The sequence below is a fragment of the Antechinus flavipes genome, chromosome 3, assembly GCF_016432865.1.
Source record: "Antechinus flavipes isolate AdamAnt ecotype Samford, QLD, Australia chromosome 3, AdamAnt_v2, whole genome shotgun sequence".
Lineage (NCBI taxonomy): Eukaryota > Metazoa > Chordata > Mammalia > Dasyuromorphia > Dasyuridae > Antechinus > Antechinus flavipes.
Genome location: NC_067400.1, coordinates 420,855,315 through 420,873,947, shown reverse-complemented (window position 1 = coordinate 420,873,947; position 18,633 = coordinate 420,855,315). Strand labels below are relative to the sequence as shown.

At 34.7% G+C, this 18,633-nt stretch overlaps 1 protein-coding gene across 1 annotated transcript in view; it reads left to right on the top strand.

The window, feature by feature from the left end:
- The window catches only part of ERICH2 (glutamate rich 2), a 118,591-nt gene that overhangs the window by 30,790 nt on the left and 69,168 nt on the right, over positions 1–18,633 (top strand). Inside the window, exons 2-3 of the mRNA XM_051990667.1 lie at positions 106–370; positions 462–507. Of these exons, the coding sequence (XP_051846627.1) occupies positions 106–370; positions 462–507 (311 nt within the window). The remainder of the gene's footprint in view (positions 1–105; positions 371–461; positions 508–18,633) is intronic.

Here is an 18,633-nt window from a genome sequence, read left to right as displayed (position 1 = left end):
GTTTCCTTTTCTTGGCCCCTTAAAGTTTCCTCCGTTCCCGTTTTCTCTCTTCCTCCCCTTTATTTGATCGAGTCTCCCCTCTATTTTGCCTGGCCCTCCCCTTAGGTTTCTTCCCTCCTCCTCCCCGCCGGTTCTCCCTCGCCCCTCCCCCTGCCATCCCCGATGGGCGGGGCTCACCCGTGGAACGCGGCGGTTGCCTAGGAGACAGGCCGTCTCAGAGAGGGCTGCTCAGTGTTTCTCTGGCTGGGCTCGGAGAGCTGGGCTGCTGGAGCGCGCCCCGGCTGGGTGGGGTGACTGTCTGTGGGTCAGCGGGTCAGTCCTTCTCTTTGGGTGGAAGGCACCTGGCGACTGAAGAGGGGAAGATGAGCCGGTAAGAAGAACTGGGGTCCCTTCTCCCTTTCTCCTCCGGTCTTGCTGAGTTCTGCGGCTTATCCCCCAACCTTCTCTTCCCCTCGCTGTAGGTACGTTTCTCGGAGCTCCGGGGCTTCCAGGACGGTGCTTTCTAAGGTAAGAGTGAAGCCGAAGCTTGGGATGGCTTTCCACACCTCCCTTCCCTCGACCCAACCTAACTTCGGCGTTAAGCAACTGAGAAGAAAAAATAAAAAGATCCATTTAGTTCCGCAAGATTTTATGGAGTGCCTGCTGATTGCTAGGCGTCCCGCCCGGTGGGGCTCACCTAAAGCCACCAAGATGCCGGGCACTGCTCTCTCTCTCTCCCTCCCAGCTCCCCCCACCTCTGACTCGTGAAAAAGCCTTGTACTGGGAGGTGTCGGGTCGGGTTCTAGTCCCCCAAAGAACATGTGACTCTAGGACTTCACCTCTTTCTTTCTGGGTCTCAGCGGCCCCACCTATAAAGTGAAAGGGGTTGGGACTGTGGTCTCCCTGGCCCCTTTCAGCACCATTAAGCTCTCGTTCTATAACAGAGACGTTCTAAATTCTTGAAAAGCGCAGCCTTCTATCCACACCGGCCATTCTATTTGTAAGTTAGAAATGATGCTGATTGTTCACTCCCTTATTGAGACAGGGCTGAACGTAACCAATTTTTCCTTAAGGTAGATCCTAGAGAGGAAACGGTCTCCGAGAAGTTAAATGTCTTGGGATAAATCCAAAATACAAATTGTGTGATTCCAAATTCAATACCTTCGTCCCATGACTTAAGCCTCTCCACAACAAATTATTCTCAATTTTATATAATGTACACCCACGACTAAACGTTGTCTCTTTTGTTTTTAAGAACGTAGATTTTTTCCTATTTAGATTTAAAATGGACAAGAATAGGAACTGTTCTTCCATCTATTTCCAATAATACTTGATAAACTAATGAGTCCAATTTACTTTTTAAAAAATCGAATTTTTAGAAGATTGTAATAGACCTTAGACTTAAATAATATTACAGAGGATGTGGGTATTTGGTTATGAAAACTAATTTGTACCCCTTAAACTCTTAATTCCAGGAGAATTTGTTTATTATTATTGGTGCTGGTTTGTGCTTTCCAGCAATGGTATCAGACTAATGTTTTCTTTTGAATAAATTTAGAACATACTTCCTAGAAGCAAAATCTCTGCTTGCTTTTTTAGATGGATGTTTTGTTTTCTACTATTTGTAGTCATAATATCCTACTGGATTATCCAACCAACTGATTAGAAGTATAAGTGGAATATATGAAAACTTGGGAGGAAAATTGATCTCCTGATTTTTCCTAATCTGGTCACTTTCTACTTTCCACCTCATTTTTTATCTTCTTAGTTCACTTTAAGTTTTGCTTTTGGACACACAATAAAAATTCCGTAAACTCAGATGCCTCTAAAATTGAGGTATTCTGGATAATCTGCTTAATGTATTGTAAATTCATCTAACTTCTTGCCTTATAGTGGAATACCATGAACATAATTGAAATTTTTAAAATTTCAGCATCTTGAAGTATCTAAATCATTTTGAATGTCATGATAATCATGAAGCACTTAAATGCCTACTATTTGCCAGGCTTTAGGAGTTGAATATACAAAAACAGGAAATGAAACACTCTCTGCTCCCAAGCAGTTTAGATCCTATCTGATCAAACAATTATATACTGACTAAATATCTACAAGAAATGGGGCGGTTAGGTGATGCAGTAGAGAACTGGTGGTCCAGTCAGGAAGACACATGTTCAAATCACATCTCAGACACTCACTAGCTGTGTGACCCTGGACAAACCACTTAACTCCGTTTGCCTCAGTTTCCTCATCTGTAAAATGAACTGGAGAAGGAAATCGAAAACCATTCCAGTATCTTTGCCAAGTAATGGGATCACAGAGAGTTGGACATGACTGAAAAATGACTGAACAACAAAACTTAGAAAGAAAGGGCACTAACAATTGAGGGAGGATCAGGAAAACTTCACATAGAAAGTAATACTTGAGATGCATTTTGAAATGAATGAGGGATTCATTCTACTAGATAGAAGTGAGGATGAAGGGAGTACATTTCAGGCAAGTACAATAGATGTAGGACATGAATCACCATATACAGGAGAAAAGGCCAGTTTTATTGGCTCACAGATCAGGTAGTAATGTAAAATGAGGCTGGAATGGTAATGGTACCAAGTTGCAAAGGGTTTTAAAAAGCAAAAAGAGTTGAAAGTATTGGACTGCCGGCAGAGACCCACCCTGAATTGATCCCCATAATGTGGAGATGAACTTGGTTTCTAAAAAGTCTGTGCATTAAGAAAACAGCTTTAGTGGGTCCTGCCAACCAACAAAGGTTTCAAATAGCTTGTGAACTATTCCTTTACCCTCAGAGGACCAGCCAAGGCAAGATTAAAAGAACTGACCACCAAAAAGTTGGCCATCAATTGATGGTTGATTCTTTTTTTAAGCACAGCAATTTGTGAAAGTGTTTACTAAGGTATGAAGGAGTTGCGATCTATTTTAGTAGAGTGTACCTCTCTTTTCCAATCTTCCAATCTTTTGAGATATTGAATCCTAAATATAGAGCATTACAGTTGGAAGAGATTGAAATCTGTGAGTCCAAAGACATTTTTTCGAAGTTGCTTTAAAAAGTGAGCCCCTGGGCAGCTAGGTGGTGCAGTGGATAGAGTACCAGCCCTGAAGTCAGAAGGATCTGACTTCATATCTGGTCTCAGACACATAATACTTCCTAAATGCATGCCCCTGGGCAAGTCACTTAACCCCAATTGCTTCAGGAAAAAAAAAAAAAAAAAAACGAATCCCTGCTACAGTTTATTTCTTTGTCTTGGTATTTCAGCTAAAAATGTAATGCCCTCATTTTTTTTCTCTTAAAGGACAGGCTAATTAAGGTTTTACAGAACACGATTGTTTTGTTAAAAAATTTGAAAGAAGCCTCAGCAACTAGTAAGTCCATTTGTGAACCAGAGCTTCTTTTATAACACTTGACAATAGAGCATCCAGCCTTTGTTTGAAAATCTCTTCTGAAGGTGGAGACCTTCAACCTACCCTCATCTGGTCTGACAGTGAGGTAACCTCATTGTCCTCAACATCCTGATTGCCCTCTATGTGCCAAAGTTATCAATGATGATATAAAATAAACTTACAAAAATCAACAACAACTATATAACACTTCAAGAGGAAGGGTATCTTGAGTACAAGAGAGAACCTCTGCTGATTAGGAATACCAGGCCAGCTGCACTGCTGAAACAGTCCTGGGAGATAAGGAACCAGCATAGTTGGTGAATGCAGAAGGAGTGGGGCAGGAATACTCCTGGCTGGTGTACCAGGCCAGAGGGGAGAGCTGAAATGAAGCCAGAGGCACCATCCCTGCTCCAGGACTAGAAACACACTAATAGTTCTCATTTTAAAAAAATGAACAGGTAAAGGAAAAAAACCTAACATCAGAAGCTTACTATATGGGAATAGGGAAAACCAAGGTTCACATTCAGAGGACAGTGAAGTTTAAAAAAAAAAAAAATTTATCTCAAAGGGTGAAGGGTGACATTAAATGGTTCCCTGTGTAGAGAAAATTTATAGAACTCAAAAAGATTTTTAAAATTAAATGATTGAAGAAAAACTAAAAATTAAAATTAAAAACCATCTGAAAAAAACAAGACAGTTGTGAAAAAAGTTAACCAATTAGAAAAGGAATCCAGAATCTTAAAGAAGAAGAAAAAAAAAAAAGAAAATGTGAAACATAAGAAAAACAATAGTTGTAGAGAACAGATTAAGAAAACAAGATAATTGGACTATTTGAAATCTGTGACCAAAAAAAAAAAAAAAAAGAACCTTGAAACAATAATACAAAAAGTAGTCAAAGACAATTTTCCTAGAATGATAGAATATAAGAGGAAAGTAGAAATAGGAAAAAAAAATCTAGCAATCACCATCTCAAAGTGATCTTGTAAGGAAAACACATAGGAATATTATTGCTAAATTTTGAAACTCCCAGATCAAAAAGTAAATTTCTATAAGAAACAAATAAACTCCAACTATTCTGCAGTACAATTAAAACTGCACAGAATTTATCAGTAGCTACAATAAAAAGTCACAGTCTGGAATATTATGTACAGCAATCTAAAGAACTAGGTTTGTAACCAAAAATACATCCGGCAAAACTAACCATGATATTGAATGAAAAAAAAAAAAAAAGACATTCATTGAACTTTGCAGATTTTCAGGACTTGTCTCAATCAAACCTGAACTCAATAGAAAATTTTTCATATAAGAGACAACATCAAAAATTAATTTCAAGGGACTCAACAAGGACATGTTTTTTACATGGAAATCTAAGCCACATGTTTTAAGACTTATATCAGTAAATTGGATAGTTCAAAAGAAAGATTGGGGCATAATTGAGTATGATCTGACTCTAAAAAAGCAAAAGTTGACTAGGAAAAGGTAAAATAGCAATTAGGTTATAATGAGGTACGGAGGAAAAACCAACACAGAGGCATTAGAGGTGTGGAGAACCTCCTTAAAGCCTACTTAGATTAAACCAACACAGAGTCATTAGAGGTGTGGAGAACCTCCTTAAAGCCTACTTAGATTAGGAATGGGTTAAACAGGGAACAATACATGCATATTTCATTTATAAATATATAGAATATCTATAATATTCATAATATATCTATAAAGAAATAGGGGAAAGGGAATAGGATAAGGTGGAGTATAGAAGGGTGTGTAGATTCATGGCAGTGGGACAAAGTATGTAAATTAATGGAAAGGGGATAAAAATGGAGAGAGGGATGGAGAAGAAAATAAAGGAACCATGGGTAAGAAAGAGGTAAACTAATAACTAGGCAAGTTAAGTAGAATTAAAGTAGAAAAGTTAGCAGATTTGGGAAACAAAAAATAAACATAATCATTAACAAGGATCAGGAGTAAAATTTATTAGAAAAAATAGGGTTAGTAATCATTGATCTCAAAGTCTGACTTAAATCAAACATAAAAGTTTCAATTAAGAGAGAAATCTATATTATATGTCAGCCATATTATTATTTTAAATACATCTATATGTAAATTTGTATGTATATATATATATGTGTGTGTGTGTCTATGCATGTAGATGTATGTGTGTATATAGATGTATGTATGTGTGTAGTATGAAAAAATATATATATACCCATGCTTCAATATAACCCGCTTGGGGGAGATAGGGTTAGATGAAAGGGGGGAAAAATAAAGCAAAACGTACACAGCAAAGAACAGAAGAATAATCTACAAGGAAATAAAGAAAAGATGGACAGTCACAAATATATAATATCTTCTATTATTATATATGCTTTTTTGAAATGAAATTTTATTTTTACATATTTTGATTCCTCTGCTGGGCACATGACAATGTCATGTTTTTAAATTTTATTTTCCTTTTCTTAATTTTTACACTTGTTTTTTTCTTTTTATTTTGTTTTAGATAAATATATGGTACTAAGAAATGGAATGGTGGATCAGTAGAATAAAGTATAATACATGGTAGTAAATGATTATAGTAACCTTTCATTTGATGATTTGAACATCTAAGCTTTTGGGATAAGAACTCAGTATTTTGTTTAAAAAAATTACTGGGAAAACTGGAAAGCAGTCTGTCATTAACTAGATATAGACCACATCTTACACTATTTACCAAGTTCAAAATATATATATGACCTAGAGATAAAGGGAGATATAAGTAAATTGAGCTATAAGTTGAGCGTGGAACATATTTCCTATCAAATTTATGACTAATAGAAGAATGTATAAATAAACAATAGAAAAAACATTGTGGAATATGAAATGAATAATTTTAACTACATTAAATTTTAAATATTTTGTATGTATAAAATGTAGCCAAGATTAGGAAGAAAGCAGAAAATTTGGGGAAAATTTACAAACAATTCCTCAAATTTAGACCTCATATCTCATATAGAGAGAGAACTGGATCAAATTTATAAGAACAAGTCATTTCCAATTAACTGATAGTCAAAGGACATGAACATGTTTTTGAAAGAAATCAAAGCTAGATATAGGCATATGAAAAAATCATTATTGATTAGAGAAATGCAAATTAAAACAATTTTGAGGTACCATCTCACACCTAAAGTGGCTAACATGATAGAGAAAATGCCAAATGCTGAAAAATTGGGACACTAATACATTGTTGGTAGAATAGCGAATTGATCTATCATTTTGGGGAGCTATTTTGAATGATGCCCAAAGAGTTATAAAAATGTTTTATACCCTTTGACCCAGCAACACCATTATTAGATCTGTTATTAGGAGAAAAGGAAAATAATATATACATTCTAAAATATTTATAGCATATCTCTTTGTGAGGGCAAAGAACTAGAAATTAAAGGGCTGTCCATCAGTGGGGAATGGCTGAATAAGTTATGGTATATAATTGTTTTGGAACATATACATATGTAAATGTGTATATATGCATATACACATGTATATACATACATAGCACTGTAAGGAGTAGCTTGATATTAGAAAAATATGGAGAAATGCATGAAATAATGAAGAGTAAAATGGGCATAACTAAGAGAACATTGTATACAATAATTGCAATATTGTTCAAAGAGTAATTGTAAATGACTAAGTTATATGAACATTCAAATCAACCATGAAGGACATATGAAGGAGATATATATATATATATATATATATATATATATATGTCTGTTTTGACTTAGGGACTCCTATGGTACAACTGCACCCCATAGAACATAATAGTAATAGTCTAAGTCTTCTACAAGTTCAGTTTTTAGAAGGCAAGACTATACATTGGCTTGCAAATCATTTGATACAAATTAAAATTATTAAATAAACTTTATAACTTGTTATACCTTTTTAAAAATTAATATGCAATAGATATTTTATTTTGGTCACAAATTTGACCAAATACCAATGGTAAATTGTCATTAAGTCTGCAAGATATCAACATACTTTTATTCTTCATTATGAAACCACCCTTTGCTCCAACTTACTTTTGATGAACAATCCATTTTTCTAAGCTAGTCTTAATTATAGTCCCATATGTTTTGTTTTCTTTCATTTGATTTTTCTTCATTTGTCCCTTCTGTGATTTCATTGTCTTGAGTTGGAATTGGAAGGGACCAGTTGAAAAAACCCTCATTCTATGAAGAAAAGATATTTCTTGATTGAAATTCTAATTCCTTTGCTCTGTAGAATATTATATTCCAAGCCCTCTTATCCTTTAATGTAGAAGCTGCTAAATCTTGTGTTATCCTGAGTGTGGCTTTACTATACTTGTTTCTCTCTGGATGCTTTCAGTATTTTCTCATTGACCTGGGGGGTCTAAAACCTGGCTATAATATTCCTAGGAGTTTTCATCTTGGCATCTCTTTCAGAAGAGATTGGTAGGGGCAGCTAGGTGGTGTAGTGAATAGAGCACCAGCCCTGAAGTTTGGAGGACTTGAGTTCAAATCTGGTCTCAGACACTTAACATTTCATACCTGTGTGACTGTGGGCATGTCATTTAACCCCAGTTGCCTCAGGAAAAAAAAGAAGGTAATTGGTAGATTCTTTTCATTTCTATTTTACCCTCTGGTTCTAGAATATTGGGACAGTTTTCTTTGATAACTTCTCAAAAGATGATGTCCAGGCCTTTTTTTTTTTTTTTTTCTGATCATGGGTTTCAGGTAAACCTATAATTTTTAAATTCTCTTTCCTGGATCTAGATCAGTTGGTTTCCCAAGGAGATATTTCACATTTTCTATTTTTTTCCACTCTTTTGGTTTTATTTTATTGTTTCTTGGTTCTTATAGTCATTAGCTTCTCTTTGCTCAATTCTGATTTTTAAGGAATTAGTTCTCTTAGTGAGTTTTTGTACCTCCTTTCCCATTTGGGAATTTGGCTTTTTAAGGCATTTTAAAGGCATTCTTCTCATTAGCCTTTTGTACTTCCTTTTGCATCACTCTCATTTCTCTTCCCAATTATTCTTCTACTTTTCTTACTTGAATTTTAGAATCCCTTTTGAGGTCTTCCTGTGTATTTTAATATTCCTTGTCACCATAATGACTTTCTTTGGTCAGAGTCTTTTTTTCTCTTGTTTGCTCATTTTCCCAGCCTATTACTTGGCTTTTAATTCTTTGTTAAAGTACAGCCCTGTTTCCAAGATGGAGAATGCATTCTCCCTAGTTTCATGGGATTTTTGCATCTGTTTTCAAAGTTCCTTCTAGGGATCTAGTTTTCAGTTCTTTCAAGGTGATCTGATCTAAGGAGAAGTGTGTTTATTACTCTCCTGGCCTATGCTCTGGTTTTTGAGGGACCACAAGCACTCTTTTCTGCCCCGGTACTGTGAGAAGGGTCTTTGATCCACTCTGGCTATGAGTTCTAAATGCTCATGCCCCCCCTCACCCTGGGACTGTGAGCCAGGGCTGCTTCCTAGATCTGAGTATAGAAAAAGCAACAGAGACCTGCCTCTGTGCTAGAAGAGACCTGTAGCTTCTTCTGACCGCTTGTCTGAGGCCCTCATCATCTGTGAAAGTTACTGATTGAGTGGCTCCCAAGGGCCAATCCTGGTTTTCTGCAAACTGGTCAGTGCTGGCAAGGACTGTGTTGCACTCTCAGCCTAGGGAAACACATCTTTTCTGCCGACTTCTTAATTGTTTTTGACTGAAAAGTTGTTCACTCCCTCTTGTGGTGGGTTCTGATGCTTTAAAATTTGTTTTGAGTCTTATTTAAAGATATTTGCCTTTACTCTGCCATCTTGACTCTGCCTCCCAAGGAAAGGTATTTCACTTGTGACTATGGCTCATGAGATTCTTAACAGTATCTCTAATAGGACAGGCTGGGTGGATCTGGATGATTGGCTTATTTTAACAAATAATCTAATGTGTCTGGAAGAAAGCATATTAACCAGGGAGATTTTTCTTCACTTACTAATTCAGGACCTAGCTTTGTGACCTTTAATAACTCCTCTCCAGAGTCAAGAATTTAAGGCCATATAGAAAACATTATATATGTTAGTTTTGAATGTTTGAGATCTACAGACAAGTAGAAGGACTATAAGTGATCCAAATGAACCAATTAAAACAGATATAATTCCTTTTCCCTTTTGAAATACTTGAAAATTCTCTTGTTACCTAGGCATAAAAAACGAGATTATAAATAAATTAGAGGAACATAGGATAGTTTATCTCTCAGACTTGTGGAGAAGAAAGAAATTTGCAACTAAAGATGAACTAGAGACCATTACTGATCACAAAATAGAAAATTTTGATTATATCAAATTAAAAAGCCTTTGTACAAACAAAACTAATGCAAACAAGATTAGAAGGGAAGCAACAAACTGGGAAAACATCTTCACAGTTAAAGGTTCTGATAAAGGCCTCATTTCCAAAATATATAGAGAACTGACTCAAATTTATAAGAAATCAAGCCATTCTCCAAGTGATAAATGGTCAAAGGATATGAACGATTTTCAGATGATAAAATTGAAACTATTACCACTCATATGAAAGAGTGTTCCAAATCACTATTGATCAGAGAAATGCAAATTAAGACAACTCTGAGATACCACTACACACCTGTCAGATTGGCTAAGATGACAGGAAAAAATAATGATGAATGTTGGAGGGGATGCGGGAAAACTGGGACACTGATGCATTGTTGGTGGAGTTGTGAATGAATCCAACCATTCTGGAGAGCAATCTAGAATTATGCCCAAAAAGTTATCAAACTGTGCATACCCTTTGATCCAGCAGTGTTTCTACTGGACTTATATCCCAAAGAGATACTAAAGAAGGGAAAGGGACCTGTATGTGCCAAAATGTTTGTGGCAGCCCTGTTTGTAGTGACTAGAAACTGGAAATCAAATGGATGCCCATCAATTGGAGAATGGTTGGGTAAATTGTGGTATATGAATGTTATGGAATATTATTGTTCTGTAAGAAATGACCAGCAGGATGAATACAGAGAGGCTTGGAGAGACTTAGATGAACAGATGCTAAGTGAAATCAGCAGAACCAGGAGATCATCATACACTTCAACAACGATATTGTATGAGGATGTATTCTGATGGAAGTGGATTTCTTTGGCAAAGAGACCTAACTCAGTTTCAATTGATAAATGATGGACAGAAGCAGCTACATCCAAAGAAAGAACACTGGGAAATGAATGTGAACTATTTGCATTTTTATTTTTCTTCCCGGGTTATTTTTACCTTCTGAATCCAATTCTCCCTGTGCAACAAGAGAACTGTTCGGTTCTGCAAACATATATTGTATCTAGGATATACTGCAACATATATAACATATATAGGACTGCTTGCCATCTAGGGGAGGGGGTGGAGGGAGGGAGGGGAAAAATAGGAACAGAAGCGAGTACAAGGGATAATGTTGTAAAAAAAAAAATTACCCTGGCATGGATTCTGTCAATATAAAATTATTATTAAAATAAAATAAAATATATATTTAAAAAAACCAGAAAATTCTCTTGTCCCAGAAGAGTCATCTCTAGTTTGAATTTCTTTGCTTGCTTTAACTGATCCTAATGACATGTGATCCCTGGTTCCTTTTCTATGTTGATCACCCTCTAAACAAATATTAACTTCTCACTGGCATTTCTAAACTATAGCCCATAGATTGGAACCCCTGGTGTTCCATGGCACAGTATATCAGCTCTATTATTTCCCTTTGGGTTGTTTGTTTCTTTTAATGTAACCTGAGTTTGCATCAGTTTTTGGGATGCTGGCCATACTATTGACTCAATGAGTTTGTTAACTCTCCCACAATCTCCAGATCTTTATCATATGAACTATTATTTAGCCACCTCATCTTCTGCTTGCAGTGTTTGGAGTTTTTTTTAATGTAAGTGTAAAATTTCACATTTAGTTCTATTACTTTTCATCTTATAAGACTTGACATTTATTGCTGAATAAATAACCATTTTTGTTTTTTGTTTTTTATCTTGAATATTAGTTGTCCATTCTGTGTTGGGAACAATGATGGCTCATTCTTGCAAATCAGATCATTTCAAAGAAAGTGTTTCAACTTGATTTTACGGGTTTTATCAGGAACACAGCCATAAGAGGTCTTACTTTGCTTGAGAAAGAGAAATAGATTGTCCAATGAGGGAATGAAACAGGTTAGAAGGTAGAAGCCACATGAACTCAACAGAATGATGATGGTGCCATAAGCAGATTTCATAAGATTGAGAGCGCAGATTTAGAGTTAGAAGAAAACTGAAAGATCATCTAGCCCAAACCTTATCTTTTTATAAACAAAACTTGTGACCCAGGAAATAAAATGATTTGCCCAGAACTTCCATCTTTATTCTCCAACTGTCCCTGTTTCTGTTGCTGCTATGACAGCTGCTTTCTCACCCTGGATCTTCCCTCAGAACCTTGGATTTTCTTACCTGATAATTTCCTTCTGCCATTCCAGCCTCTTCCTCCTCCTCCTCCCACACAGACCATATTTAATTTCTTGTATTGGCTATGCTTTTTACTCTAAAGACTTTGCCACTATGGCCTCCAATCCTTCCCTTCCCCCTTCTCCCCCCCCCTTTTTTTTGTCTTCCTCCATTAGAATGTAAGCTCTTTGAAGGGTCTGCCTTCTTTTTTGCTTCCATTTGTACCTCAAGCATTTAGCACAATTCATGGCATACAGTAAGTGTTTAATAAGTGCTTGTTCCTTACCTACCTTGCCCAATGCCATATAATGTAGGAAGTAGTAGAGCCAAGATTTGAAAATTTAGGGCTTGTGACTCCCCAGTCTAGTCCTTTTTCTAATGTTCCATACTTCTCACAAAATCTGATATATGAGAAAGATGATAAATGAGTGAGAAATACAGTTAGCAGTTTTCATTGTGAAAAGAATTTTGAAGCAAATTTCTCTGATGAAGGTCTCATTTCTCAAATAGAGAACTGAATCAAATTTATAAAAAAATTATTTAAAAAAATTTCCCAGTTGGTAAATCATCAAAAGATATGATCTTTATCCAAAGGGCTATAAAATCATGCATAAAATACCTTCAAAATCTGGAATTCTAAATAGTTGCTAGAAAGAATATACTGTTCTAAAGGCCTATGTAAGGTAAAAAGTCTCTTTAACTTCTATTATAGAAATAGAAATAACTACCAATTTTTGTAGAAAAACTATTTTCAGGTGATCTTGCTATTTCCTTCAAAAGCAAACAAAAGAAATGAGCTTCTATATTAGTTGTCTCTGGTACATGATGTAGGATTTGATATTTATCTGAATCGTTTCTAGTGGAACTTAAACTCTTTGGGGGACTATCTAAATTTTATTTTTTCTTCCCAGTCTGGCAGATAATAAGCATTTAATGCCTACTGATTTTAACTTTTATGTATATATGAGGCTTATTTTGTACAACTAAATTCTCGAGGCCCCTCAGGACAATGTACCTTATATATCCTTCCTTTCATCCCTGAAGTATAAAACAGTGCTAGATATTAGTTTATAATAAATACTTGTTAACTTTAATTATTAAGAAGCAAATTCAGTTAGTTTTATTGAAGTTTAATACAAAATGTTAATAAATCATTAATCAAATATTTTTAGAGTGTTCCAGATATAGAGGCATAAGAATTTGGGAGATTACTTGGAGTCTTTGTTCTCATTTTTTCTTGATCATAAACCATGATTTCCAACATTTTCTTTTTTCACCATCTTCCCCCACTGCACTGAAGCCAATATAAAAGTATACACTAAGTTTGAAGAATTTTATGAGGTTCTTGTTTAAGCTGCTTTATCTTTATCATGGTCTTTTAGCTTAGACTCATCAGTCAGCAAGTAGTTATCAGGAATAGTGCAATTGACCAAGTATCCCATAAAATAATGTCTTGTTGCCCTTGGGCACACAATAAAATCAACTCTGTGACTTCATTACTTTATTTTATGGGAATTTGTGAGGCTTTCTTCATTTTAGCTGTACCTTCCTTGTAACTGTTTTAAAAGATTTAAAAAGAAAAAGGATGCAAATAAATATTCGGTTTGGTTTCTTCAATAAGTGGTGACCAGATCATTTGAACATGCCTTCCCATTTAGAGTCACAGTGATTATGTTAAAAGTGCATGAAAGTTGTGATTCTCCAAAACTTCTGCCCCCTTTTTTGCTAATTAGTCATGGTACCTGTCAAAGCTAAAGGGAGCTGCATGGTATTGAGGGATATTTTTTTTTCAAGGATTGTCATGAGGAAATAATTCATGACTTTGTATGGTTAGTTGTTTGGTTGTACTTTGTTCGTGAAGAGGACCAGAATGACATTACTCTATAAAAGTTGACTATGGCTGATTAGACCAGTAAGAGCTCAGAATGCTCTGCACAAGTCGTACACAAGTAGTCCCTGTGAACATTTGGTATGCCTTCTCTAGCTTTGTGCATCTCGCATTTCTTCCGGGTAAATCCAATCTGCTTTGCTCATAGAACACTGCACCTTCACTGATACCTGGATACACCTCTGCTTCTTGTACAACAGTTATAACTTACTAGAACCACATCCTTCTAGCACTTCTAAGAGCCTTTCTTCTTCTGGCATAAACTTTTTTTTTAAAAAGCTTTTTATTTTTTAAAACATATGTATGGATAATTCTTCATCAAAGATTAATCTTTGCAAAACTTTGTATTCCAATTTTCCCCCTCCCTCTACCCCCTCCCCTAGATGGCAAGTAATCCAATACATGCTAAAACATGTTAAAATATATGTTAAACATGGTAGAAATATATGTTAAATCCAATAGAGGCATATATATGTATATATATATACTTATACAATTATCTTGCTGTACAAGAAAAATCAAATCAAACTGGAAAAAATGAGAAAAAATAAAATGCAAGCAAATAACAAAAAGAGTAAAAATGGCTATGCTGAGAACCAACTCAGTTCCCACAGTCCTCTCTCTGGGTGTAGATGGCTCTCTTCATCACAGGATCATTAGAACTGATCTGAATCATCTTATTGTTGAAGAGGGCCATATCCATCAGAATTGATCTTCATATAATTTTCTCGTTGCTGTGTACAATGATCTCCTGTTCTGCTGATTTCATTTAGCATCAGTTCTTGTAAGTCTCTTCAGCTGGCCTAAACTTTCAAAAAAAATTTTCCCAATTACATGTGAAAACAAATTTTAACATTCATTTTTTTTTAAATTGTGAGTCAGCATAAACTTTAAAAACCTGCAGTCCCCACCATACACCATACCATGTTGACACATTAGAGTAAGATTTTTGTGGAAAAATAATGTAACAATAAAACTTCTATTGTCAGAGACAAGCAGAAATCTTCCTCCCCAATATTTTTCCTCCTTCTGTTTCCATCTCCTTCTCTTCTTCTTTCTCCTTGTCTCTCTGTCTCTTGTGGAGGCAGGAAGACCTGGATTCAAATTCAGCTTCAGATACTTATTAGCCATGTTATCATGGGCAAATTCCTTATATCTGACAAAAGTTCCTTAACTGTAAAATAGAGATAATAGCACACATTATACAGGGGGGCTGTTAGGGTCAAATGAAGTAATATTTCTAATATGTGTAGCATAGTTCCTGGCATATAGCAGAGCTTCTGGTTACTTTCCTACCTTTCCTTCATTTTTTCAGTTGACAAACATCCACCTTCTCTCCCTTTCACCCCCTTTCCCATTGAAAAATAAAAGCAAAATCCTTGTGGCAAATAGGCATGTGAAGCAAAATAGGCCATATCAAAATAACAGACATTTCATTCCACACCCTGAATTCATCACTTTTCTCACAGGAGATGGACAGCATGTTTCATCCAAAGTCTTCTGAGATTGTAGTTGGTCATTGAGTTGATCAGAGTTCTTAAGTGTTTCAAAGTTATTTGTCTTTACAATGTTCTTAATGGATAAGTTGTTCTCTTGGTTTTTTTTTTTTCACTTCAACTTGCACCAGTTCATTACCTTTCTCTAGGTTTTTCTGAAACTATTCCTTCAATATTTTTTATTTTCTAATTGCTTTATTATTATTTTAAATGTTTCAGTTCCAAATTTTCTTCTTTTCCTCCTTTACCTATAGGAAATAATATATACATTATACATAGGACATCATGCAAAACATTTCCAACTCAGCCATACTAAAGGGGGGGAGGGGGAAGCAAGAAAAATATAGTGAGAAAACTATGTTTCAATCTGCACCCAGAGTTCATTGGTGGATAGCATTTTTCATCATGAGTTCTTTGGAATTGTCATGGATCATTGTATTAATCAGAATAGTTAAATCTTTCAAAAATGATTATTGTTACAAAATTGCTGTTCCTTTGTACAATGTTCTCCTGGTTCTGCTCACTTGATTTTGCATCAGCTCATATAATTCTTTCCAGGTTTTTCTGAACCGTGTTCTTCATCACCATTCATTTTGATGATTACCGCTTTGTATATAGTTTGAGAATTGATACTGTTGGGCTCCCTTCCTTGTCACTTAAAAAAAAAAAAAAGTATTCCTTTGAGATTCTTCTTTTCTTATTCAAGATCAATTTTATTTTTTTTTCAAATTCCATAAAGTGATCATTTGGTCCAATTGGTATGACAATAAATAACTAAATTTATTTAGTTAATATTATTATTTTATTACAATGACCTGCCGTGAGTAATTAATATTCTCCAGTTGCTTAGGAGGCTTTATTTGAATGAAGAGTATTTTGTAATTTATTCAGAGTTCCTCTGGTTCTAATTGCTTTATTGACAAGTATTTACTTGTCAATTATTGACAAGATTTATTGACAAGTATTTTATATACTTTGTAATTATTTGAAATGAAATTACTCTTTCTGCCTCTTTCTCTTTTGCTTTCTTGATAATATGCAGAAATACTGATCACTTGATGTGAATTTAAAATACTGCAATTTTGCTGAAATTATTGTTTCAATTAATTCAACTAATTTTAGTTGACTCAAAGATATTCCAAGTAAACCTTCATATCATCAACAAAAAGTAATAATTTTATTTCATGTTTACCTATGCGTATTCTTTTTCATATCACTATAGCTTGCATTTTAGAGCTATATGATACTGTAGTGTTGATGATGGATATCTTGGTACCTTCCTTTATCTTTTATCTTTTATCTTTCATATGATATTGGAATTATTTTTCTTTAAATATTTATGAAATTTGCTTTTAAATTTCATTTGATCCTGTTTTTTCCCTTGTTGCCCAGCTCCCTTATGGATTCTCCAATTTTTTTGTGTGAGATTGGATTATCTTGTGTTATATTAATCAGATTAAAATTAAGTTTAAGAGGTACAAAATTTAAAGACAATTTTTTTCTTGTTAAAGCAAGAACATGAGGTATTATGTGAAAGAAAAACTGCAAAAGAACTTTAAAAAATTACTTTTCTATAAATCTTTATCATTTAATAATAATAATGATATGTGACATTTAATATCATTAACTATATGCTAGGCACTGTACTAAGGGTTTTACAAATATTATCTCATCAGAGCCTTATAAACAACTTTGGGACATAGGTACTGTTATTATCCTCATTTTACCACGAAGGAAACTAAGGCAAATAGAAGTTAAGTGATTTGCCCAGCGCCACACAGCTAATAAATACTTGAGATTGGATTTGAATACAGAGTTCCCTGACTCTAACCCTGGTGTTCTATCCACTACACCACCTAGTTGTCCCTCAATTTCATATTTTTTTTCATTTTTTTGTGAATTTACCTTTTTCATTTTTGATGCTGGTAATTTGGTTTTCCTGTTCCCTTAAAAAATAGTTTATTTAGTTTTTTGAACTATTTTTGAAATTTGAAATATTTTTGAACTATTTGAATTATTGATTAATTTTGCTTTCAATTTTGATAATATCCTTGATTTTTTTGGATTTCCATCTTAATACTTAATTGGTATTTTGAAATTTATTGGGTTTTCTAGTTTTTAAAATTATGTGGCCAATTCGTTTATTTGTTTTTGTTTTGAAGAAAGCGTCTGGAGATATACATTTTCCCCTAAGAATTGCTTTAGCTGCATTCCACAGTTTTTAGTCTGTTGAGTCCTTATTGCTATCCTGATCTTTCAGGCTCATCATCTAGGAAGTCATCTTAGATTCTTCACAATCTCTTACCCTTTCTGTTATCTCTGTTACCAAGTAACATCTTGGACAATTTCACCTTGTCATTGCTCTTGAATCCAGCCCCTTCTCTCCTCTGACAACATCACTACCCACGGGTAGGGCTTTATCAGTCATACCTTGTTTATTGCAGTAGCTCTGGTTGGCTCAAATTTATCCCCACTCCATCATCCATTTAGTAAAGTTATTATCCTAAACACAGATCTGTATATCACACACACATACACACCACTTATTAAACTCATGGCTTCCTGTTGCCTTCAGGAACAAATACTAAATGTTATGTTTGGTGTTCAGAGTTCTTTATAATCTTGCCCACTACTACATTTTATTTCTCACTGTTTAATTTATTCAGTTGAACCTACTGTGTTGTAATATAATATAAAATTGTTCCTACTTTTTTTGTTCATGTTAATTAAGGGAAAAAGAAATACTTGTTTTCATTGTGTATTCTTTTAACATAGTGTCTTTGACTTACATGAACTGATGCAAAGTAAAATGAACAAAACAGGAAAATATTGCATACAATGTTGCCAACATTGCATGATGATCAATTATGGATGACCTAGTTTTTCTCAACAACACAATGATCCAAGACAAGTACAAAGGACTCATGACGCTATCCACATTCACATCAGTTGCACACAACTGATGGACTATGAAACAGATCAAAGCATATTTTTTTGCTTTATTTTTTCAGGTTTTTTCCCTTCTGATCTATTTCTTCTGACTAATATGGATATGTATTTTCCACTATTGCACATATATAACCTGTCATCATAGGAAGAAGGGAGGAAAGGGAGGAGAAAGGAAGAAAAATTTGTGACTCAAAATCTTATAAAAATGAAAGCTAAAAATTGTCATATGTAACTGGAGGAGAATAAAATACCATTAGAAATTAGAAATATATATTTAGTTAATAGCTAAAATCACGAGGTGTGAAAATAATAAAATAATTTGAATGAACATTTTTTTCTCTTGTAAGGGACATGATAGACTCTGACTCTGGGCCCTAAACTAGTTTATGAAAATTACTAACAAAAATATTTTATAAAATGACTAACATAAGTATATTTAGACTTACTGGGCCCACAGAAATAGCACATGACCATTAAACTGTTCCTTGA